This window comes from Triturus cristatus, chromosome 6 (assembly GCF_964204655.1).
Source record: "Triturus cristatus chromosome 6, aTriCri1.1, whole genome shotgun sequence".
NCBI classification, from domain to species: domain Eukaryota; kingdom Metazoa; phylum Chordata; class Amphibia; order Caudata; family Salamandridae; genus Triturus; species Triturus cristatus.
This window is the reverse complement of record NC_140589.1, coordinates 1762481078-1762507047: the sequence shown is the minus strand read 5'-3', so window position 1 is coordinate 1762507047 and position 25970 is coordinate 1762481078. Positions and strand designations below refer to the sequence as shown.

General features: G+C 42.3%; 1 protein-coding gene across 3 annotated transcripts in view; it reads right to left on the bottom strand.

Annotated features, from left to right (window-relative positions):
* Nucleotides 1–25970, bottom strand: part of CDC42BPA (CDC42 binding protein kinase alpha) — a 797672-nt gene that overhangs the window by 66226 nt on the left and 705476 nt on the right. For all 3 annotated transcript variants that reach the window (XM_085613029.1, XM_085613030.1, XM_085613031.1), the window contains 6 exons: nucleotides 22251–22331; nucleotides 18627–18732; nucleotides 12977–13113; nucleotides 11613–11752; nucleotides 9584–9665; nucleotides 8212–8428 (listed from right to left, as the gene is read on the bottom strand). In XM_085613029.1, the coding sequence (XP_085469155.1) occupies nucleotides 8212–8428; nucleotides 9584–9665; nucleotides 11613–11752; nucleotides 12977–13113; nucleotides 18627–18732; nucleotides 22251–22331 (763 nt within the window). The remainder of the gene's footprint in view (nucleotides 1–8211; nucleotides 8429–9583; nucleotides 9666–11612; nucleotides 11753–12976; nucleotides 13114–18626; nucleotides 18733–22250; nucleotides 22332–25970) is intronic.

The window sequence follows — 25970 nt, the reverse complement described above, 5'->3', positions numbered from 1 at the left end:
AATCATCATAAAATCTTCTGGTCACCCACAAACTTCCACAGACTAAACCTAAATGGAAACACCACTTCTTGGAAACGAAATCTACACCAAGGAGGCTGTGTGCACATGTTTACACTGTGCCCTTTAGTTGAGATCTAGGTGTCAGAAATCAACTTTCTTTCAAAATTTCTCTTTAATTGTAAACTTCACTTACCACTCCTTTCTCTCCCTGAGTAGTATAATATATGTGTTTCCACACATCTGATGTCACAAGGGTAGTTTATTATTCTTTTGAAATACTTTTAGCAGTGCTTCCTATAAGTTCCAGAACTGCGACCCACTTTTTCCAAAGAAAAACATTTATGACCCACCTAGCTCTAATAGACATGAGGTGGGCGATTTTTTTTAATGTAACTAAAGCATTGTGAGGTAGCGCATTTTCATTTACACACAGCACATTTTCCATTGAAATGACCATTGCATTTGCACAGACAAACAGTTTTACTGAAAAAAACATATCGCACACAAATAATTTGTGGAAATTGTGTTTCAGTGCCACCAAGTGAAGTGTCCTGATTTGTTTTGATGTGATTAAGATCTTTGATTGCATCACACGTAAGAATTACAAAATTAATTTATATTTGATTTCCTAACTGCTGAATGTCTACAGTTTATTTACAGGTATTTACAATTTGTTGTACATTACAAAAAATTATATTCTATAGCCTTTCCTTTTTAAACTCTCTGAACCTCAGCAAGATTGTCACATAATTCACTATTCTTTAGTTTCTCTGATGCAAAGTGAGAGGAGTTAGTAAGCACAAACGCCCACATTAAAAAAGTAACCACAACTTGTCAGAAGACAGCCTAACATTTGACCTGTGTATTTGAAGCACAGCAAATTTGACAAGATAAATACAGAATGTAATGAAATCTTTATATTTTGCTTGGACTTTCACAAACCACAAAAAAACGGCTCGCGACCAACCCACAATTTGGGAAACACTGATTTATAGAGTTTCTCTTACCCTTTTGGCTTCTTAGTAAATATATTCAAACTGCAAATTCCACAATGATCATAGAAAATGGCTGCTGAGCACAAGTGTTGAACCACTTATTATATTGTGGCCTGAGCTTCTGTTTGATAGAAGCTAAAGATTTAGAAGGGAGAGCTGTGCTCACATCACACACTTTATCCCACAGTAGTTTGCCGGCTACCAACATTCACAAATGTATTCATTATCATAAATACCAGTAACCACTTTACCAGACCGCAGCGACCGTACTCCTCATCCCGATGCCGGAAGATTTTCTTTTGAAGCAGTATCCCTTTGACCCTTTGAGAAAGCCCTAAGCCTGATGGCCATTTGGGCGAAAAAGGGTGTCGGCTGTTCCTTCGGTTACTTGTATTTATGATAATGAATAAATACTGAATACTATAATCTAAAACGCATCATCGGATTTTGGGATTTCCCTTTCCCGGGAATTTACATATATATTTTTGGCACAAACATATCGCTGTTTCACAGTACGTGTCTCACAATTGGTGGTCTCTGGGTGAATCCACCCGATGGGTACGGGCTACATCAAGAATTGGGTCCTGTACCATTATGCGTGAACCCGGGCAGCACCCACCCCCAAATGAGCTAACAACATTCAGAAATAAAGACTAATTACTGCTGGGGTGCTTTATCACCTTGAGTTCAACCACACTGCGATCTCTGCTGCCCAAGGTTTGCATGACTAGCTATTCGAGCCCGAAGTTTCTACTCTAAGACATCACATTTTCTAGAAGGATTTACCAGCAGTCCCTCTGAGGGTCTCTTACTGGCACTCAGTCTTTTTACCATCTCCAGTGAGCCTCTCGCTCTTCTCTTTCGGTCTGGAAGATTCCATCTCTGCATGTACGGGGGTGACCCTCATATCCATTTCAGGATGGGGTCGGGGAGAAGAGTGGGGGTCTGCAACTAAATGACCACGCCGGGGGGCTGGCATTGGACGAGCAGCCACACTGGACTTTGACAGAACTATGGTGACCACAGATAGTCGCAGTGATGACTTACTGGGTTCATTTTCAAGCCGTAGGAGATGGGGTGCTGCCTCAAATTGATTAACCAGTGGAAAGACCTTGGTTTTAAGATGGCGCTGGCTTGATACCAGCCTCTCAAACTGCAGCCGTTCCATTAGCGTGTCTATCGGCTCAAGTTGCTGGGGAAGATCCCTTTTTTGAACATTAGGGTCCTAGTTGGATTTCGTGATCCCCAGCATTTGTCAAACAGGCCTCAATGCAGGTGCCCCCCTGATGATGGCTGCAGTGAAAAGCGACTCGTTGACTGCTCTGCTGAGACACCGACACCTGCTGCCTACGTCATATCTGTATTGCTCAACCAATCAATCAATCAGTGTATTTATATAGCGCGACTAATCACCCGAGAGGTGTTCACAGACACAGTGCTGTGTATGGTTCAGCCCAAAACTTTCTCTCCTTTGCTAGTCCTATGTCTCCATTGAGAGCAGTCGATCAAGTGACTTGTTAGTGTAAATCTCGACGGACACTGACAGAAACACTACATTATTCACTATTATTTTTGATCCTACGGTGGTGACTGTGGCCTGCACTGGCAGAGTGTTACTCCTAGCTTCGACATGATTTACTAAAAAGAGGGTACCTGATCTCCATTTCATAACTGCAGCTTTTAATCTGAAAATTAGTTACAATGCACCTTTGTATTTTTTGTGCAAATATTCACTACAATACCCATGCACCTTCTGAAAAGGGACTCTACAAATGAGCGGGCCTCACCATGACAGCCTTTTTGGGGAAAGTGTGGCTGGGAAGCAAATACACTGCATGACCTTTACACGTATGATTAATACAATTAATGACTCTACAATAGTCCCATCGAGAAAATTTTTTACATTGAGAAATTGATTTACTGTTTTACTACTCTTTATCATGAGAAATTATTGCACATGGTCGCGTCATGTATTACTATTCCGCGGAGGTAAAAGTGGAAATGTAAGTATTTACTATTTTCATGCTTCAACCCAATTGCTTGGTAGAGCTACACCAATCTTTAAACTAGAACTATTTTTGTCCACAGGGTGGCAGTAAAGTGATGAAAAAGTTTCATGCTGAATAAGAGTCGTGTAAAATGGCTCCGCATGCCAAGAGTCTGTTCGACATTAAACAAGGAGGCTCGGAGACATCGAAAAAGGAAAGAAATCCGCTCTCCTATCTTGTCACTCATTTCATAAACAAAATATGAAACTAGGGCCCTTTAGAGGAGTACCTATCAATAGAAATCAGTTCGCAGAGCGGGGAAGATGGATATGGAGGTAAGGAATCTACAACTAGAATATGTCTCTACCAGATACATCGTTACCGAATGTAAGTAACTTGTTCATCTGATAGAGACTTCTAGTTGTAGATTCCTTACCTTTAGAATAGATACCCCAGCAATACTAGCCCCGGAGGAGGGTCTGCGAACCAAGATCACACAAGGAAGTCCTGGAGGATCGAACAGGCAAAGTACCTGTCCCTCCGGACTTGGCTGTCCAGGCAGTAGTGTCTGGTAAATGTGTGCAGGGATGCCCAGGTTGCCGCCTGACAGATATCCAGGACTGGGAATCCATGTGCTAACGCTGTGGTTGCCCGCTGCTGCTCTAGTAGAGTGAGCAGGTAACCCCACAGGAGGTTCCTTCTTTGCCACTGAGTAGCACGATTTGATGCAGAGGACAACCCATGGAAAAATGGTCCTTTTAGATACTGCCAGACCTTTCTTGGCACCCATATAGCCAATGAAGAGTTGTTGATTCACCAGGAAGTCTCTCTCTTTCCTTGGAGGGATGCAGTGGCAGGTAAAAGGTGGGCAAAGTGATGGATTGTCCCACATGAAATGGCGTGACCACCTTAGGGAGAACAAAGCTTTTGTTCGAAACCCCACTTTATCTGAATGGACAGACAGATAGTGAGGCTTGGAAGACAGAGGCTAAAACTTGCTAACTCTGCGAGCAGAGGTGATGGAAATGAGGAAAGCAGTCTTAAGGGTCAGAAGCCTGAGATGGCAATTATGAAGAGGCTTGAAGGGAGTGCCCATAAGAAAGGTTAAAACCAAATTTAAATCCTATTGGGGCATTATGAAAGGAGACGGAGGAAACAAGTGATTAAGGCCCTTAAGAAACCTATTGACAATGGGAGATTTGAACAAGGATAACTGACCTGGAAGTCTCAGAAATGGAGAGATAGCCGAAAGATAACCCTTAAGGGTGCCCACAGCAGAGCCCTGCTCGGCCAAAGAGATTATGTACAACAGAACTTCTGAAAGAGGGGCAGAAAGGGGATCAACAGCTTTTGCTGTGAACCATGTCACAAATGTGTACCGTTTTAGTAGAGGGATGCCTGGCTGCCAAGATGACATCACAGACTTCAGGTGGAAGGTCGAAAGCTGTCAAGTTTCGCCGCTCAATCTCCACACATGGAGGTGGAGACTGGGCAGGTATGGGTGAAGAACAATTCCCTGTGGCTGTGATAGCAGATCTATTGAAGGGGCAGTCTGATTGGAGGATCGATGGCCATGCTCAGGTCGGAATACCAGACTCTTCGTGCCCAATAGGGAGCCACAATAATGACTTGAGCTCGGTTGCGCTTGATCTTCCTGGCAAATCTGGGCAGAAGTGGTATAGGCGAAACGGCGTAGAGGAGGCTGAAGCTCTACTCATGACAAAAAGCATCGCTGAGCGAATGCCATCTTGGAAACTCCAACCTGCAATACTGTTGACATTGCGCATTGTCTTCGGAGGCGAACAGATCTAAACAAGGCTATCCCCACTGCTGAAAGAGGCCCTACGCCACCTCCGGAAGGAGACGCCATTTGCGATCGACCAAGCACCGACGGATGAATTAGTCCGCTCTGGCTTACAGGGAACCCGCCAGGTGGTGAACCATCAGGGATACGCCCTGATGTTACAGCCATGTTTAGAGGCACAGAGCCTCCTGACAAAGGGTCCATGACCCCACCACGTACTGTTTGTTGAAGTACGACATGGTGGTGGTCTTGTCCGTGAACACTTGCACCACTTTCCCTTTGAGAGAGGAAGGAATGCCTCCAGTGCCAGTCTGATCTATGGAGACAGGACTCCACTGGAGACCAGACACCTCCGATCTCTGCCTCTCACTGGTGGTCGCCCCACCCAGGAGTGACGCATCCGTCACCACCATCAGATCTGGTTGGGGAAGGGAGAAGGATCTACCTCTGACCCAATCTAGGTTCGTTAGCCGCCACTGCAGTTGATGGGCAGTTCCCTATGATATCTGGATGTAGTCAAAGATTCTGAACAAGAGAAAAGGCAGCCAGAGCTTCCAAAGCCACACCACCCAGAGTAAACACTTTAATCAAAAAGGAGAACTTTGCCCATCTCGATGGTAAGCTGCACATTGACCACTAAGTTAGATAAACATTTTGCAGAGATAGAGATGCAAAAAAAGCAAGTCTGAGTGTTTTATACTACAGTATAACAAATGCTCATAGAACTTGAGTCTTGGAATATTGTTTCATCTTCATTATGTCTTTCAAAAGACAGCACAGCCACCGTGTTTCACCTTACAAAAGGCTTCATCTGGACAAAAGTTAATCCACTGAGAATCACAGGGATTCTCTAAGTGTAGTGTATGGTCAAAGGACAAAAAATATACAAGCACAGGCAAGTCAGTACTCTGGTCCTAAATACGAAATCGAACATGGGAGGGCAAACGTGTGAGCCTTCTTAGAGTCAAAATTAAGCGTATGTGAGAAAGTAAAATGCGCCTTGGTTCCTAGTTCCCAGCACAAAATAGAATCTACTCTGCAGGGCCTGAAAGCGCACCAGCGGAGCCGGACTGCCCAAAGATTAGGTGCAAGGCCTCATAGATTTGACTCAGTTAGGTAGGAGACGCTCTGGCTCCCGGAATGGGTGGAAGTGCGGAGTCATCTCAGAAGTAGGCTGCAGGGACCAAGGCCTAGAATGACGATGCCCTGAGTCCCGCTTCGCGTCAGTCGACAAATGGGGCGAAGTCAAAGAACACCTATGTTTCATCGACTTCTTCGTATGCTTACCCGATCAACTCAAAGATTTTGAATGGGACGAAAAGTGTGGGCTCTGTGACCATCCTCAAGACCTTCCTCTGGACCGAGAACGGGAGTGATATGGACAGGAGTTTGGCTTCATATTATCAAAGGTCATGGCTAGTAAGACTCCTCAGTGGCCAGAGGTTTGGCTTTGCATGATCAAAGACCATGGCTCCTACAAAGTCTTTGGATTCATGGCCCGGCACTCGGAGCACGACTTCGGGTCGTGGCCGTGCTCCAAACACCACAGACACACAAGGTGCGGATCAGACACGGACATCGCCTTGTTGCAGGATTTGCACTGCTTGAAACCAGGGACATCTTAAAGTCACCAGGAGTCCAAGACTCAGAAAAAACTGACAAAAGTCAAAAATAGGTTAGCCAAAAAATGGCTAAGGGGTAGCTCTCTCCAGATCTGGACTTAGGCTGGCGTGGAAAAAGAAAGAACTGACGCCAGCACGAATTGGCGGCCTCTATGTAGATCCCGCAACGTCATTCCGGCGCCCATGATGCCGACGACAGACGTGGAGCTGACAGCACCACCCACTGACGTGCAGGGGGAAATTCTAAAGGCAAGGAATATACAACTAGCAGTCTCTACGAGCTTAAAGAATTCACATGACTTCATACTGTGCTTAAGCCATGACTGTTATTCTTCTTTTAATTAAAATTAATTGAAATTTTAAAAAATCCCTTTTTTATTTACAGTGAACTCCATGAAATATCACTGCCCGCTTGTGTCTGTGTGTGTTCCCAACTCGAGGTTATAGAGGTACTACCCACAAAACAAGAGACGGGACTAGGGTCCCCTCATCAATGAAGGATCTGCTCTTGCACTCACCCACACTCAAACATACAAAGGTGACTGACAGGCACTCTGTCCAATGATGATTTCGATCACCTGAACGGTCCTTATTCATTCCAACCATTCAAAGAACAAGGAGGGTCTCTCTCTCACATACACCTCCAGCCAATCCACCCCACTCTAACCACAACTGAAGATGACATCATACTATCAGCTGATTTTTCGTTTTACATGTCTGTTACCAGCATTGGCATACTGCACATCTGGCAGTGGTATAGCATTTTAGTGATGTGGACTGTCTGGAACAGAACGTTCCACAAGTTTACATTTCCTTGCACAACACAGTCTGATTCACCATACGATTAACTGTTTTGGGTACTGGCTCTGTTGCATCCTTGTGGCTGTGTTTCGTCCATTGTGTGTGGTGATTGTTAAGCCTCCTGTTCAATCTCAGAGGATCCTCGGTGGTTACATTGCGTATGGTGTTGTGCTAGGGAGGGCAATTTCAATCACTGAGCTGTGAAGTTTATCCCATTCCACTCAGAACAGACAACTGCCTGTTAAATGGGTTTCTTAGTTATTCAGTGTGTGGTGCTGGTGCGTGAAGTCAGGTCTAATGTTTTGGCAGCCAGCATGTCATTCTAAAATGCTGTGCACAGAACTCACCAGTCTTACGAGCCATGTTTTTTGACAATACAAAACCAAAACTCCAGCCCCAGGACCCAACGTTCTTACTAGCCATGATCTTTCATCATGCAAAGCCAAACCTTTGGCCACTGAGGAGTCTTACTAGCCATGACCTTTGATAATATGAAGCTAAACACCTGTCCACTACAGAGCAATGAGTATAATATGCTTAAAAAATCTATATAGTTTTAAAAATCAGATAATTTCTCTCAATGCAAGGGCTCTTTCTTCATGCCTCAAGCGCGCCTGTGGGGTAGCCAGCATGATATAAAACGTGTAATACTTTGGTAAGTCATTCCTAATCTTTAAAGTGGAGAAAATAAAAATATTTGTAGTCTCATTAACCACTACTAACTTATAGCCTTCACCATGACTGGCTAATTATATATGCAGACTAAGAAGCCATTTTGGTGATCTTTTATCCAGGATGCCCATCATAGGTCCTTGAGGGTCGATTCCAGGACAGATTTCTAGACTAACCAATAACAAGCTGAGTTTCATGCAGATTAATTGAAGGTAATTGTATATTTTTATGTAGGTGTCTTAAAAACCTAACGTGGATCATGCCAATGCTGGCCATGCCTATAACTGTTGTGGCCAGCCTGCCCATCAGTGACCCTATGGTCGTCTTACCTAAGATGGTAGCCGACTGCGTGGTTTTGATGAGCGGCAAGGTACTGTCATACGCCTCTTTGGGAATGTACACCGATCGGTCCTTCAGCTTGTTCTTCTTCAAGATCCGGTGCAGCTCGTTCAGCACGCCCACCCACTTGCTCTTCTCACTCTCGCTGTCCGCCAGGATCAGGATGGAGCACTTGTTACTGCACGCCGACAGCTGTGAAGCTGTGACCTGTAGTACAAGGGAGAAGCCACATTTACAATGACGCAAGACACAATGTGTGTTCTGCTAACGGAGGTGTCCAACCAGCAGTCCTTCAACACCTCCAGACACTGCTACAATGATTGTTTAGGTCTACCAAAGTAAGTGTATGTGTAGTAAGTTTCTTTGTTGCAAAAGGAACAAAGCTAAAAATAGAACATTGTACTTTGCATTACCCCAATGCAATCTCCCTTCAAGCATTTTCCCAGTGGAAAGATAAAACTTAAAACTGGGATCCTGAACAAGTGCTATTATCTTTACATAAAAAAACAATTTAAACTCCCAGATCTATTAGTGAAGAAGGTGGTTGGTCAAGTGCCACAGAGATACTAATGGGTAACTAGGTCAGACAGGGCTTGGACAGAAGCACATGGACCACATCACTCATGCTTTGTAGCTGCTTCATTCGCTCCCAATTAAAGAGAAGGCTAAGTTCAAAACCCTCTGTTCGATGCATGAGGCTTTTCAACAAAGGGCCTCTTCCTTTCACACCAACCTGCTCTTGCCTTAGCAAGCCAGCAAACGCCGTCATTCACCAGGCAAGAAACAAACTCCTTGAAGGCAGAACATTTATTTCTCAGCTTTATCCTCTGAAACTTACTTCAATACAAGACAAATTTTACAATTTCAGGAAAAGACATTGGACTCTAGGTTTGTTCTCTTTCCAATACCGTGACTATTGACTCTTTTATTGATAGACTTGTGACATAGATGATATCCTTTCATACTTATTTGCTTGTACACATTAAACATATTGAAGAACATTGGAGCTGCCCAAGCACCATCAAGGCCTCAAAAAATAAATAAATAGGTTACGCTTGGGCTAATAACTACAGTTGCTTAAGAATCCTCAATTAATAATACTACATTACCTGAATAACCTTTTACTGTTAAGTGGGGAAGTTGGATTTTACTATATTAGCAAGTTGGTATGGCCTGAAGACTTCCAAGGTCTGTATTCTACTTCACTCACAAGACATATCATCCAGAAGCATCAAAATAACTGTACAACACACACAGATTTTAATCTCCTTCTGTAAATTAATCCACTACACAAAGCCTTACCACGCTAGAGCACCGCACAAAACACAACATCTCATATTCAGTTGCTTGAAGTTTACTTACTCTGAAGATACAGGGAATGTCCTTTCGGTTTGCATGGATAACATCCGAAGCCAGGACAGAACTTACGGAAAACTCTTCATCCCTGACAATGATAAACATTATAGAGTGAGAAATGTGACAGCAGTAGAGTGACTAGAGGCCCATCATTAACATGGATCGCACATATCTCTATCCGAGTATATATATGCACCTTGAGCAAAACCTTCTGACATTTTCTATATCCTGGATTGTGTAGCACTGCATCGAAGCGAGTACACGCGGCACATAATGCAACAGACGCAAACTGGATTTGGAGCATATTTTCATCACAAAAAAAAGGAAGCCGTGCTAGAATAGCCTTCCCTTCAGTAACTTGTCCTACACGTTTCTCAAGATTAAGAACAGCGTCTAAGTTATATTTGAGGAATTTAAGTAGAAGGGCAGAGTCTTCTCTTGTGATACAAGGAGACAGCCAAGTCTGCACCGAATCCTGGAATGAAGCAAACGGTTAGAGATCTGGTTTGCTGGGGCTCGGCTCCTTCTCAGTGGTGCAAGAAGTCATGACTGTACATGATTCTCAGTCGCTGAGAGGGTGCTGGTGGTGTCTCTATGCTAAGACGACAACAGCCTAAAAACCCATACTCTCCCTTCTTTTGTCTGTCTTCTGTTCACAGACACAATGTGAATTCTATCGCCTTCTCATCCCGTCACCCCCATCTTTGTTCACTGCAGTGCAGCTACGGAGATTCAACCAGGAGGCTTCCTTCAAATGAAAGCAGGTTCTGCACATTACACTCTTCTGGAGAGGCAGGAAAAGCTACGACCTATCTAGAGGTCCATACGGCAAGCTTCTACAGTGAAATGCAGTGCAGATTTAGGTTGGGAGCCAACATGGGAATTATTACTTTCTGGACCACAGACCACACATAAAAAGATAGCAAACAGCTCTATCCATCTCTAGCTAAGGTGTCAGCCCTGGGCTCAGCGTTCAAGAGCAGTCTTAACACAAGGTCACTTTTTGTTCCATACACCAAAGTGTAGAGCGGGTCTGAGGCTAGATCCACCTTTCTGATGTCCCTTTCTCTTCCGAGGTTTTCAGGCACAACACCGAACAGGTTAAAGACGAGGCCTGGGCCTGAGGGCTCAGCATTCTGCCACTTATGGCTCCCAAAACACACAGACGTCACCAAGTGATAATGGTTTATGCCTTCCTTCGGATAATCATTCCTGACCTTTTACAGCAACATCCTCACTGGCATAGTCCCCACCTTCTCACCACAATGTTGTCACCTCAACGCCAGGGCGTTTTACACGGCAGCCCCATCTGCCATGTACAACAGTGACAAAGCACCCATGCTCCTGCACTTTCACCAAACCTCTTCAAAGAACACTGTCTAATGATGAACTAACAGTCCGTAAACCACCTACCGCCCCATCACATGTTAACCGCGCCTTTGACCAGGTACAGCGCTCCATTGCCTTTCAGCTAGGTTTGCACTACACAAAAGACCACAGCCACAATGACATACATTGCTGGAAACACTCGATGAATGACAAATCAATATCTGATCTGACCTACCGCTTCTCTAGAGGGATGACAGAGCCACTGCTCCAGCTATAATATTGGGTTAGCTGCATGCATTACTCAAGGCATACGAGTCATGTGTATAGATATTCTACACATGTAGTATTTAATGTTAGTAGCACATCTGAGAGCCTCACCCATTCCCCACTTGCTGTCCCTTTGGTTCAGTCCAACTGATGGTTGCCAACATTCCAAATGACCGTTGAGGACAGTTGGGATGACAAGGAATGCTTGGTTCTTCGCCATTTCTTATTCATTTAATAAGTCCACATTGCAAGTTTACCTATGGCTTAACCATTACAAAACTGACAACTTCGATTTTCACTCCCCATTCCAGTTTAACAACCAGAAATCCTCACTTGTGTGATAGAAGCCCAAGCAAGCTGTATTCTAAAAATATAAACATTTGATTTACAATTTTGCCAAAGTCTGAAGGGACGTGCTATGCCACAATCGAACACTTACCTCATGTCAATCACCTGACTGACAACCACAGTTGGCTGAGACGCTTTCCCCTCCGCGATCTCATACAAAAATAGTTTAAAATCGCACACCACGGCCAGCGCTCTTTGCCACCCTTTCTTCACCCCAGTCGGCTTGGGAACCTGCAATACAACAATATCCAGATTGGATACAGATTAACTTTTATTTGAAGTAAGGCCTAAGAAATCTATTTGTAAACACTGCACCATCACTTTCTTTAGTGGTGATCCACAAAAGGTCCTGAAATGAACAACCCCTCTCTGAAAGTGATGCTGTTCATATTCAAATATTTATCCATTAAGTCACTTATTTGTCTTTAAAACTGCACCCAAATCACAATTGTTTTGCTTGGCCTGCATGGAACACAACGTTTTTAAGGCTTTGACGAAGGTGAATATGGTATCAGTTCTGTGCAGGAAGCTGGGGCTGGAACTTCCTTAATACTTTGGCAAGGAAATATGGAAAAAAAGGCCAGAATGCGGAGCAAGCAGGCGACTGGTAAAAGAATCATTTTGGGGGGAACTTAATTTCCGTGCTAAAAACGATTATACCGAGGGATTTGTTTGGCATCACATACAGCATGTATTCAACACCAGGCTTCGGTTCACAGTTTACACATTCTGGCGTCTATTACCGAGTGTGGGCGAAATCAAGCAGAAATAATCATTTTGAGGAATTCCTTAGAATAATATTCACAATCAAAACTCCAGAACCAAGAAACAGATGGTGGCAATATTTTTTGGCTACTAAACTTGGAGCTAACAGAGTCAGTGGTCAAGGCCTTTAGCTCTACAAACTGGCAAATAATTCAATTCAGCCGTAGCGTATGCACAGACAGGTCTCTTACAAGTAACAGCCAACTGTAATGGGACCCCATTAACAATTGTATCTGAAAACTTTGGTCAGATGTAAGTTACATATATCTAGATTTACATTAGGGGTTTTCATCTCTTGGACTTATAAGAGCCCAGTACATCCTAAGCGTGGAAATGTACTAGTTTCATGCATATTTTAAAACAGCTGTGACTAACAACTATGAAATGCATGTTCCAGTATTCTGACACTTATATCAAATCCACATTTCCGTGAAATGAGAAAACTGCATCAAAATCAAAAAAGTGTTTGAAACCTGCAGGACAAAAGCCATAATGACTAATGCATGTCAATGTTGAAGTATTTGTGATTTGTATACGGAGTCAGTTCTGCTCGGCCCTACAAATATAGTATACCCTTACTCCATGCCCAAAGTTATTGATTGAAAATGTATTTTGGTAACTGACATGGTTCACAGCAATTATCGCAAACAGGGTTACTCCCAGAAAGCTTCCCACAGTCACAATACTTACTCTAACATGGCCTTCGTATGCTGTTCCTATGCCTTTCTGTGGATCAATGCCAAGCGGGCCCTTGGTCTGCTCCGGAGGGATTGGGCACACGGCTGGTGCTTTGTCTGCACAGGTCACGTGACAGGAGAAGCCACACACTTTACCCAGAAGAGAAGAAAGAAGAGGCTTCACACATCAGATTTCAGCGTACATTAAATTCTTTGTGACGTCACATTCACTGAGTACCACTGGAAAGCCATGGCTGAACATAAATCCAATAAGAACACGTAGGTTCATTGGTCACATTTTGTTTGTGAAATTAGTTGATGCATGCAAATTGTCCACAAGAACAACCTTCGTGTCTATGGTTGTTCATTTTCCTTCTCAGCTCCTCTCTCCTTTACCACTATCAGTACACGGATACCTCTACGGGAACCCAACATGCTTTCTTTGTTAGACGGATCAGAAATTGAGGTCTCACACTCAAAGACCAGACGGCTCCTGGATCACTGACGTCGTTGTGAATGCACCAACCACAACAGTTTCTAGACTTGACATCAAAAACTCCTCAACGGGCGAGGAGCCAGAAGGCTTGAGATGGCAATGCTGATTCATGTGCGCCACATCCAGCAATGCAGATTAGTATTTTTTTTTCTCGCCCAGGAGTTCATCTCTAGGTAACCACGCTGTTGTAAGTCCCCAAAACTGGAGAATTGAGAGCTCAGAAATACCGGTCAGAAAAGGACGTCTAGAGAACATGATTATTCTCGGCCTGTGCGTAAGTATAGTCACCCATAATTTGTGAAGACCATAATAATTCACAGCTATGCAGCCAAACGTGTTTGTAATCTCTCACTGTGTTCTTGCCTGCTAACGGCAGAGTATTGAATGTTCTTTTACAAACTCTTCCCACAAATTCAAGGCAGCTTCCAGCCAACACGAAAGGGCACTGACAGCGGAACGTGAGGGACCCGGAACTTAACGTCAGTAAAGTAACGCGCACCTACTAACACTTTCCTTTAGGTTGAGGTTCGGCGAGACCAATGACCTTCTTACATTGTGTATCTCACTTTTTAGCATGAGGGTGAATGCAGGCATTAAACGCATATAAATGAACCTTGAAAGCTTCGAACCTCAACTTTCAATGAATGTCAAGTCACATGGATTCACCCTGGACATCAACTTCATCCTCAAAGAACACATTGCCAAAAAACACAAGGACGGCCTGTACCAACTGTCTCTTCTAAAAGAAAGTGAAAACTTTTCTTCCAAAAAGCAACTTCAGAACTGCTGCCTCCGTACTCTCCCATCCAAATGGTGGTAATGCTCTACTCCATGATGGCAACCCTTAAGGTCATTCTATCCACAGTAGCACGCCTCACCCAGGGCTTCAGGAAATATCAGCACATCACTCCAAGAGGGACGGAAGTCCATTGGCCCCCTATGCTGGCCCACACCATCTTCAAAACCTGCTCCATCATTTAGAAAGCCATCATGACCAGTCCCGTCTATCTTACAGACCCATCTCTGATGGTTAGTGCCAAACCCACAGCCAGGATACCATCAGACTGCAGTCAAGTAAGTGTGAATAAGGAAAACAAAACGAGACAACAGGCCTTTTCCATTTATGCACCCATGCTCTGGAACAACACCCCTGTATCCATCAGGTCTGCACCAACGCTGCTCCAATGTAGGAAAGACATGAAAGAGCTGACTATTTGTAAATGAACACTACTTCACAATGCATGTGTGCAAACAGCTAACCAGCTGGTGGATGTTGGCATAGGGTGTAATGGAGTTTTGGGTGTGCTGTTTGCCAGATCTTTCCCAAATTTCTATGCCTATTAACAGGACTAGATTACAACTTTTCTTCTCCTCCCCCTCAGTGCCTTTCTGATGCATGGTATGTGAAGAACGCAAGGCTAGGTCAGAGTGGCATGGTACCACATCAGGTAGTGCCATGCTGAGTGAAGAAACGAAAAGCTGGGGAAGACAGCGGAAAAACCCACAGGCAGGACAATGTTCCTCTCAGTGACCCACAAAAGCCAACCCCACCCTCAATCCACCACTCATTTCCATCACACTGTGCCCCCATTGAATCACCCATACAGCGTCAAACTGTGACAAAGACCACAGCCAGGGCTTTCCCCAGTCAGCTTTGTGGGTTAATCCACTATGTGGATTTCACTGCCTTCTAAACCTTCTCAAGGTCAATAAATTGTGTTCATCAACAGCCTGGGAGTTGGGTTGGAAAATTCAAAGTAGTTCGAAGTGACGCAATATGAAAGACCTTGTTTACTGTCATAGTGAGTTTATTAGGGAAGGTACTCTCAAAGATCCTGAGACTTCGGTATCGTTGTATACCTTTGGGACATTTCTAACCAGCATCATATTTTGATTCGGAAACATGAAACCATGACCAATATGTATCCAATGCTACAATATTTATTCTGGAAATGTGTGTTTGAGGTATGCCCAGGCCCATTAGTTGAGGATGTTATACTCAAAATAATCAATACACTGCACTGTTCACGGTCCAGCCTAGTCAAGCAAAACTTTACACATAATTTTCAAGCATCACCCCAACCTCTTCATTCCGCTTGTCCCAGGCAAATTCCCCACCGGGCTGGGAAACAAGTTTGAGATGTCAATTAACAATCCAAAATATTAAAATACTGCATTTAAAAAAAAAAACTCACATCAGTTTGACGCAGCTGGTTAGAGATATGCACTAAATTTGGAATGTCTATTTTCAGAGGTTCAGCTGTCTGGTTGCGTTGGAAAGCCTGAGTCAACAATGTGTGTGTTTATAGATCTGTACACTGACTTTCTCTAAACACACTGAGAATGATGTGGCAGAGATTGCCAATAAGGAGCAAAAGAACTCTGCAACAAACAGGAATCCACCTACGATATGAAATTCTTAGTTATAAAAACAGTCAAAAACATACAAAAAAGGTCCCCCTGTGTTTAAATTGTAAAAAAAAATAAAAAAAATCTCTCACTCCTGTGCTGGACTCTGATGAGAACATGCCGGGTTGCTTGTTCAGAAGGGAAAGTTGGAAGAGGAAATCAAATCATTATCAGCTTTTATTTCATAAAAATAAATATAGGTTTCCGCTGCCCTGCGGAAGGGGCGCACAGCTTACAGGCTGCGATAAGCAATGCTCACCCGGAGAACACCAGCGCTGGGCTATGAGGAACTGCTTACAAAATAACTCTACTCTTTAACGTTGGCACAAAGAAAGACAGGGAACCCTATAAAAATATCACCACTATTTCCAGTCCTTGCATTGTTAGATGTTAATCTAGTGCATATTGTTGAATTTGCCTACGGTGTGGTAGGATTTCCTCTGTAATGAACATTTGCTGGCGAAGTCCACTGTTCTTAAGCATGCATCCGCTACATTTCCCTCTTCAAAAAAGGCTTTTACATTGTGAGAATGCAGCTGTGTCCAAAGTTTAAAAAAACACCTTTATATTTGCGCAAAAAGAAAAGATACTTATCTGGAAAAATATCTACTTTCCTGAAACTATAGTCACTGACCTAAAACCAGCAGGTGTTTTGCATTTTCCTTTCTATATTCCATTTTTGGGTGGGACAATCCTGCAGTAATTGTTTCTGTCTGCGTGTAAAGTGTGAACTCTCTCTCCTTTCACAACATCAGCCCCCAGACGCACTAACAGAGGAACACAATAGTTTTTTACCACAAGACGGAGACACGGACGCATGGGCCCTTGGCGGGAAGTTGTACTCCTAAATAAGGAAGTACTGAAAGGCGGCGCCCTCTGACGTTCTCTGCCTCGCATGGCAATTATAACACCTGTGGCTTAATTAAAAAATAATGTAAATATAATTACATGGCAGTACCAGAGCAGCACTGTCTGTGGGTGGACTGTGTCAGAGAAATGGCTTGTGTGGTTTTGCTGGAATTGTTTTTCACTTGCATTTGACTTTATTACAAAAATAAAACTGTTACAAATTTGTTTTTCAAATGTGTTTTTCACTGTATTTAACTTTTTATTGTAATTTCTATGTACACTACTGTCTTTCATATGTGTTCGTATGTGTAATGTTATTACATATTTTTTCTGTTTTTCAAACTAAATGAATGTTTAACATAAAAAAAAAATACCCTGAAAAAAATCAAAGCCCCCGTTGTTCGTTTAAAGGGGCGGGAAGGTGTATGATGCTCAGGAAGGGATGTCATCCCAGTAATGTGAGGGCACATTACTGTCAACCTTTTTCGTAGCACTCTAAAGCAGAAGAAAGTGGGCACTTTTGTGCTATAAACACTTTTAAAAAATAACAGGAATAACCAAATAAATTACTATGCGGATGTGGCACACCTTTCATTTCATATCCAAAATCAAACATTTCTGATGCACAAAAATGTATAAATGAGGGTCTTCATCGCATCTGATATTAAAACTTAAAATCTGTACAGCAATGAAAAATATCTTCCTTAAAAAAAAAAAGTGCATGTTTAAAATAAAGTTGGTTTCCATGAGAAATGCATAATACCAATGAACATTTTTGGAGCCAATATGGATATGATGTAATTACCTGCATGCACTTCAGTTGGACATGGTCTGTTTGAGTCTGAGATTTTATTGGGAGATCCTGGTTTTGTTACAATTCAATGTAAACATTATTCAGAATACTTACCACATTGTTTTATGATTCCAGCAGCAGAAGGACACACAAAGGCTTTCCCTGTGGTTGGAGCACTGCACACGTCCCACAGATCGTACAAGATTTTATAATATGCAAACCCTACTTCACAGTGTTCTAGAGAAGAGTTACACAAAGTGCCTCGGAAGATCAAGGATAATAGACAGGGATGTATTTGAATAGCCTGGGGAAAATGTGTAAGGGAAGTAAAATGAGAAAGAAACAGAAAGATGGACTACAGAACCGGCAGGAAGTAAGCAGAAGAGAAAGAAGGAAGGAAGGAAGGAATGAAACCCTGTGGGCAAAGGCACTCAAAGGAACTATTTTTCTGTGTGGATGATTACATCGTGTTCGAGAAGAATGCAGCCACTCACTGCTTTGACCCTGTGCCCCATGCAGTACGCTGGGCTGGGTGAAACACAAATGTGACTTACACAGTAGCAGACCGATAGATTAACAGGGTTGCCTGAAAGCCATATAATGCAGTATATTATATAGGTATTTTTGCTAAAATCAAAAGTTATTGGCAAACGCCAGATCTAAGAATTAGGAGGTCTTTATCAAATTTGCTGACTTGCACCAATCAAAAAATGGTCACTGCAACAGGAACATACAGAATATGGCCACGGCAATACTTCCCTTCGCAGTGCATAACCTTCCGCATAGTATTTTTGCGGACAGACACTGGGCTCTTACCCATCTGCTTTGTAGTTATCTTTACGAAAGTAAAGGGCAATGTTTTACTTTGTCATCCTCTCGATGTGGAAGGTCTACAGATAGCACTTCCTTTCCTTGTGATATCACTTCCTTTTTTAGGGGTCACAGAGAGTTCATAATGTGCACAAGAGTGGAAGTAAGGAAAATGTTTACAAAGTAGTGCCACATAGGATATATATATATATGAAAAGTATTAGTTGTAGGGAGCGGCGCTCTACTTCCTTCACTCTTGCTTCCACTCATTGTGCATGCAGAGCAGTTCACCGGGATGGACCTTACCTTCACAAGTGCATCCTTGCCGTATCAAACCAACCATAAGAGACGTGCACTGATTACATTTCGTTGGTGTATTAAATGACTTCACTGTAAACTGGTGTGCTTTGGGCTGCAAAACAAAAAAGACATCTTTCTTGTAGTGCACATTTTCTCCACTACTGCTTCTCCCTATAGCCTACAATCTACAAACTACACAATTACGCAGGTTAACTTAAATATAAAATACACTGACACATAGGCAACATTAAGTAATCAAAAGGCCACAATTTGATTCTTTTCTTGGCTCCCTTGAATAAGGATCACTGAAGAGACTCAAATGTAGGGAAGGCAGAGGTGGAACCCGCGAGTAGTGAGTAGCTGGATATACAGGGTAAAGAGAAAGAAGCAAAGTAACTCTGGAGTTACCCAGCTAGTTGCATTTCATTGTGTGCACAAGAACCATGGCCTATTTATTGGGTCAGACATTTTTTTTAACCAAGGTTACAGTGGCTTGTGAAAGACCGGTCTCTCTGTGAAGTGGCCATTAATGAATGAGCTGGCACCAAACAAGTCACTAAGCTTTAAGTGAGCTCATTTTGAAATTTAAGTGGGTGATGTCTCAATTATGATAAACGCAAGACTTGGGGGCGGGTTCCTTGATTTCCATGCGAATCTTGCATTATTATGAAAATAGGGAGAGCTTTTGGTCCAACCCACTAGTAGAATAACACACAGCATGGGAATCTACTTTGCAAAAACAGTCTAGAGTATAGCTGCGCTCTATCAACCTCCTACTGTACCCTTTACTCATAGGATATGTTCTCAGCAGCATCGCTAATCCAGTCTCCAAAAACCATCGCACATTTCAGATGACACAAAGATTGCTGGAGCTTGTACAAAAGACTTCCTTGTACAATATGCTCCCTTTGTTTTCAAATCAACCGCTAGCTTAACCCACTGTTGGCACAGCTCATAACATCACCCTCTGAACTCCATACTGCTCCCCACTTCCAAACCCAACACAGACTCACTACCCCAAAAGTTCTGGAACCACATTCAGGTCCTTTGACATCTTAGACTCCACACACCAGAACATTCTCCATCTTCTTGTGGGCAGCACCTCAGGGCCCACTTTTAAAGTAGCCTACACACACTACTCCTACTCTGTACACCGACACTGGTGGCGACATGACCTACGTCACACTGATATATCAAAAGTTCACTTCACTAAGCCGTGTTGATTGCTCTGCTGGGCATCGTTCTGCTTACCTCTCACTTTCTACCTGCAATCATTGAATATGTCAAAAACATCTTTGTAAGCGATTTCATATCAATCTCAATACCCTGGACTCTTACATCACAATAAAGTATCGTTATCAATTCCAACTCTGCTAGGGTATGATGGAAATGTGATTTTGAAAATACAATTCCTGTAGCCTCTGAATTAGAGAAACGAGCACCGATAGATCTGTATTAATGGGAGTGAGAATTAGGGACACAGCCTATGGCTTTGAGGGCTTGGCGGAAGAGTGTAGATGGCATTTGAGAAAAAAAAGCATCAATTGGAAGTCTGCACAAACGTCATTTCCCAAAGTAGTCCAGAACCGGTGCCTGAAGCTTGAGAACTAAGGGTACCTGACCCATCCAGCCTCTGTTTCAAACAAAAGAGCAAATATATTCTCTTCAATTGTTCATCAGCTACATTAGTTTTTCAAGCTGGAAATTTGGCCCCTCGAATTTAGCACATGGAGTCCAGCGATAAGACGAAGGTGGGTTGGAATTTATTCCCCCTACTCACTAATATCAGGTGGTCCAAAATAGTCAATGTAATGGTTTCTGTAGACACTAAGCGATTTACTGTGTTGGCCTATAACTCAGAGAAATTATTTTGAGTTTTATTAATGTATTTAGTTATTAATTTAACATATTTATAAGGTCACCCTACAACTAACAATAGTTAGCACAAAATTGGAAATACAGAGAAAGTCAAAGGAAAGAGAGGATATAACTATTTTTGGTGTAATTGAAATAAGTGAACTTTTAGCTCCTGTCTCAACATGAGCGAAGTTTTGGTCCCAGAGTAGCTGGAAGAATGTTTCAGAAAAGAGCTTAGCTCCAGAAATGAGTCATTTAGGCAGATATGAAGCTAGTGCATTGACAACTGAGGAAATGATAATATTTTGGCCTGTAAGCAGACCATTAGCATGTTCGTTTTGATAAGATGACTTAATTTTGTAGTAATGATGTCTTCAAGAGCAATGGGGTTATGTTTTTCTGATAAGGCACACACATGAACATCTCATGTAGTTTTCATTCGATGACTGGCCATGATATACTATCGAGGCATGCACACATTGGAACTTGATGCCTGTGTGAAGACTACCTGTCCTGGCACCTATGCAGTGGCTTAGCAGCTACATCGATTCTAGATCTACATTTAGAGACTTCAGTTTTCTTCATCAGTTTAAAATCCCACCAATGCCCTGTGGGATAAATGTTCTTTTAGGGTCAATCTTGAAGTCTAAACGTGAGTTCTCTTCCAGGCTTAAAAAGCTATAAGACTGTAAAACTTCGAGCCCAAGGCCACATCCACAGAGGGGAAAAACTTGGCAACAGCATATTTCTCCACTTCCTTAATTTGTCCCAGGGTCCATGAGAATGATGCTAATCATATGTACTCAAGAAATACAAATGAAAAAAGACTTTCACACAAGTATTAACTTGGGAAAGATGCATGAAGTAAATTGAAATTGACTGTATCAAGAATAACAGTGAGAAATATCAAGAAGCAGAATGCATTAGTGCATACATAATGCCTGCATCGCCTTTGCAAGGACCTTACCGTTCGAGGGAATGTGTCATGTTGCTATACAACTACGCAAGTACGGGGTTAAGGGACCAAATTTGCTGCTGATGGGGACAATCTGCCAAACGCTGCTGGCGGCAAATCAGGTGACTGCCTTCTTTTACCTTGCCTACGAACACATTCGGAAGGCACGGGGCCAAAATACATTCTAACTCATTGATATTTCTCAATTAGAATACTATATTTCATCATCCATTAACTATTTCATATATTTTTAAAAGCGTAAACAACATACTCAGGCGTTGATAGGGTGCTTTATCATAGAATTTTTCAATGGTATAGGATGTCATGAAGAATGGAAGGTACAAATACAGAACAAACTTTACAGAGAGTGATCAATAGGCTGCTGTACTATTTTAATTAAAATATGATATATATTAAAGCATTCTCTAAACTGAAAAACACTAATTCTGCATGTACGAACTACCAGTTCGCACAACCTAAGTGCTAGTAATTCCCCATCATCTCTTGGTGCTTAGGTTCATATGGACATGCAAACTCTGAAGCGCGCACACGTTTTCCAATTGCCACATTTATGTCAATTGAACTGGGATATAATCTGTGCTCAACCAAGAACTGCTTAGGCATAGACAGAGATTCCATTTGAGCTTTGTGCTTAGGTGTAAAAACCTTGATGAAAGTGAACGATACCAATTTAGTAAAATACTTTTAGATTGTGATAAGGTCTGAAGACACTGAAGAAAGTAAATGATACCAACTTAGTAAAATAAAACACTTGAACAACTGGAAAGCTGATAAGAATTACTTCACAACCCAATTACCTTTGGCGTGGAGGCACCTGAACTGATGTACGACACTCTCATCGTTGGTGTCTGAATGGATCGGGGAGGGCGGTCCGTGATCTGCAACATGAAGAGAAGAGCAAGTTATTGAATATCATTGTATGGAGATAGGATATATGAAGCAATCTATTCAATAAGAGAAGTTATTGAATATCATTGTATGGTGATGGGATATTTGAAGCAATCTATTCAATAAGAGAAGTTATTGAATATCATTGTATGGTGATGGGATATTTGAAGCAATCTATTCAATAAGAGAAGTTATTGAATATCATTGTATGGAGATGGGATATTTGAAGCAATCTATTCAATAAGAGAAGTTATTGAATATCATTGTATGGTGATGGGATATTTGAAGCAATCTATTCAATAAGAGGGAAAATCAAAGACGTCTTCCAAGCTATGAACCAAGAGTAAGGTTAACCTAACGGTGAGAGCAAGATGGCTCGGTTGCCCTCCTGTGATCTGCAGGTGACAAGTGTGGCAGAAATCCTATGTACTAACAAATTATTGTTAATCAGTTTGACACAAGCAGATTTGAATGCCACTGCGTGTTTCTTATACAAAGTTGTTACACGTGTCAAGTTTAAAAAATACTCGATTGGTAGCGATAAAGAATAGAAGTCTTTCAAGTAATGAGCATAGTATTCTGTATGCTCAACTATGCTTTTGTGCATCAATTTAAATGAACCTTCTATTTCAGCAGCAAACAAAGTGAAATTAACTTTAGTTCACAATGAAGATGACTGAATTAGTACAAGTACATTAAAATACACATACATTAGATATGCCAAGCAAAATGTTTCAGTATCAATACATTGAGTATAAACAACAATCACCTTTGTCCAAACAAATATGTGGCTGAAAACAATTCCTCATCTTCCAGCACATTTTAAGGCGCTAATTTGCAAGTTTGGAAATTGAACACATTTCTCCACCTTGCATATTAGGAGACCCAGATGTTTACTGCTTCCACCAGTGTATACATTTAAGCATGGACATGCGTTCTTCAGAGACAGTTCTACAGAATCTCAAAGGCCGGCTGCTTTGTTGATTAAAAAATTCACAAACATTACAGGACAGGGAGAAATTTCTACTTACGAACTCAGCTTGCCGGGGATTCAGACCCCTGTACTTTTTAAGTGTGGCAACAGAGAAATGCTAAAATGGTCACTGGTATCTGAAACTTTTCCATAGCAGACCAGTTCCAGGAGCACTGGTAAAATGACCGGGAAAAAATGGAATCCAACACAATGTGCCCAATTCAGAAAGGTAATCATAAATCTGCACGTGTACAAGGACTATTTCCTCAAAATGGCAGATTTATAGTTTCACAAAACCCAGCAAAAGTATGTCTGTAAAACTGCAGCAGTGAGAGGCATCAAGGGATACTTAAGCTTTTTACTCAATGATTTGGGGCGAGGCTCAGACTCAGAGATTCTCTTGGACACAGCTCAGTAGGCGAAGCATTCTCCAGCACCTTGTTAACTACTGATGCAGAAGGGGGCCGCAGCCACAGCTTTGTAACCCTCTTGGTCACTTCTGGTGTAAGGAGACGATGGACCACTGAGCATTTTTATGAGATAAGAAGCGAGTCAGGACCCTCATGACTGGGGAAGCTCAGCTGTCAGTGATTTAAGTGAAGAGATTACCTTTCCACCTGAGCCACCAAGACCCAACTGAATACAAAATGTAAATCCCCCTCTCCCTTGAATCGATGAGTTTAGCTGCTTAGTCTCCGACTATAGCCAAGCACCCTAATTCTAATCTTGGGATGAATCTCGGTGTACGGCTCCAGGCAGTACCTGGATTCTGTCCCCATGCACCCGAGGATGAAAAAAAGTAGCTACCTTATTTCTGCTAGCAAGCAATTCTCAAACTCCTGCTGTGGTAGATTTTGGAAAGTCACTGCCTGGTTCTTCAAGTAGGTCAGCATGTCGTGTAGAGGGCACTATGCAACGGGTGCAGGGACAACATTGATATTAACAATGACTATAAATGTAACCCTTTCTTATTTTTATTTAATTTTAAACATATTCAAATATTATCTCTACGTTTATTGATCTGGGATGGACCAGTAAATAAAAAAATTAAAATTAAAAAATATGAAAACGAAGTGCCACAAAAGTGCTTTTATTTATAATGCGGAAGGTCTGACAGAGAAGAGCGGGTTGTAGTAGTGAGTTGGGGTGGGTGGACTGGAAAACAAGTACATGAGGGAGTGAGCAACCGGGGGGCGGGGAGGGGGGGGTTTGACATACAAAGTATATAACAGCAAGGGTCAAAGGGAGAAGCACACAGACAAGAGCAACATAGAGTGCAGGGGTTAGAAGGGCATGGATTAGAAAGAGCAACATGGACCATTAGGGGAAAGAAGCACACAAAGAAGACGGCTGGAAAACACATGCACTCTCAAGAAGTGCTTAAGCAAAAGGAAAAAAAAGTAGTTCCATTAAAGTGAGCAGTGGGAGGACACAAGGAGGCTAGTTACAGGTAAGAAAGAAACCTAGATAGACAAAGCAAGCCACTGAATAAGAAGAAAACAAATGAGGGTGACAGTAAAGCCACCTAATGGTAATTAATGGGTGGGCTTTAACCCCCACTGCAAGTTCTTGGAGAGCTGACATAGGTGTTTTGCAATGAGGCAGCTTCTTCTGTCTGGTAAGTGCAACCTAAAAATGACACACTAATATTACACCCTTCGGGAAGGCTTGACATCACTATCACAGCTCATACTAAGGTAGAAATAGAAACTGTTCAGTCTTCTGTCATTTGTCTGTGGTTAACACTTATAAAACCACTACAGGGTTGCTTTGTCATGGTAAATACGTTGGCCTGCAAAGTAGAGGGCTTCACGTAGTTTTAAAAACAGTCTATATCTGGCAAAACTCTATGAAACGTTTAATAGTCATGGTAGTGATCACTTTCAGTCTTTGGAGCTACGTGAAAACACACAGGCTAGTAAAACTGCCATGAAGAGGCTCATGCCTGGAGTGGCCTGGGCATGAAGGTCCAATGTAATGGCTTGGGCCCGTAAAGAACACGCTTCATCTTCTATACACTGTAAGGGTCCATATCCCTGATGGTGCTTTTGTTCTTGGACTGGTAATGGAACTCGTTCAGATGAAGATCCACAGTAATCCTATTTTACTCTTTACTCTGCTAACTATGGTTGCAGTCACACACAGTTGCTGCTTACTAACTCATCGTGCAAGTCAGAAAAGCCTTTTCGACTTGCAAAATGGGATTTTCGACCCATTGTGAATCCCAATTGGGAGGGGCATGAAAGGGGCTTCCCTGAATAATAGCGAGTTTTAATGATATTTTTCAAGGGTTTGCAACTGCGTTTGCAAACCACTGATCCATTGGCAACACCTCAAGTTAAGTGGCAACTGTTTCACACAGGGGGAAGTGTCCCCTTTCGACACCTTCACATTTGTGAATCATTTTTGGTGACTTCGTGGTGGGACAATTTGGGGGAGAGACATTAGGAAATGGTCCAAGGGATCACTGCCCGCTCCTCCTGATGTACTCACAAATGGGAACATGGGCTGGTTAAAAAAAAAAAAAGAAGTCTCTCAGGAATGCAAATACAGTAATGATGGTCTGCTGTTCGTTTAAGACCACTATCCCTCTGTTTATTGTGAATCATGGGTAAGGAGTCTCAAATAGCAGTCTGCCTAAGTAATATCCACTAGG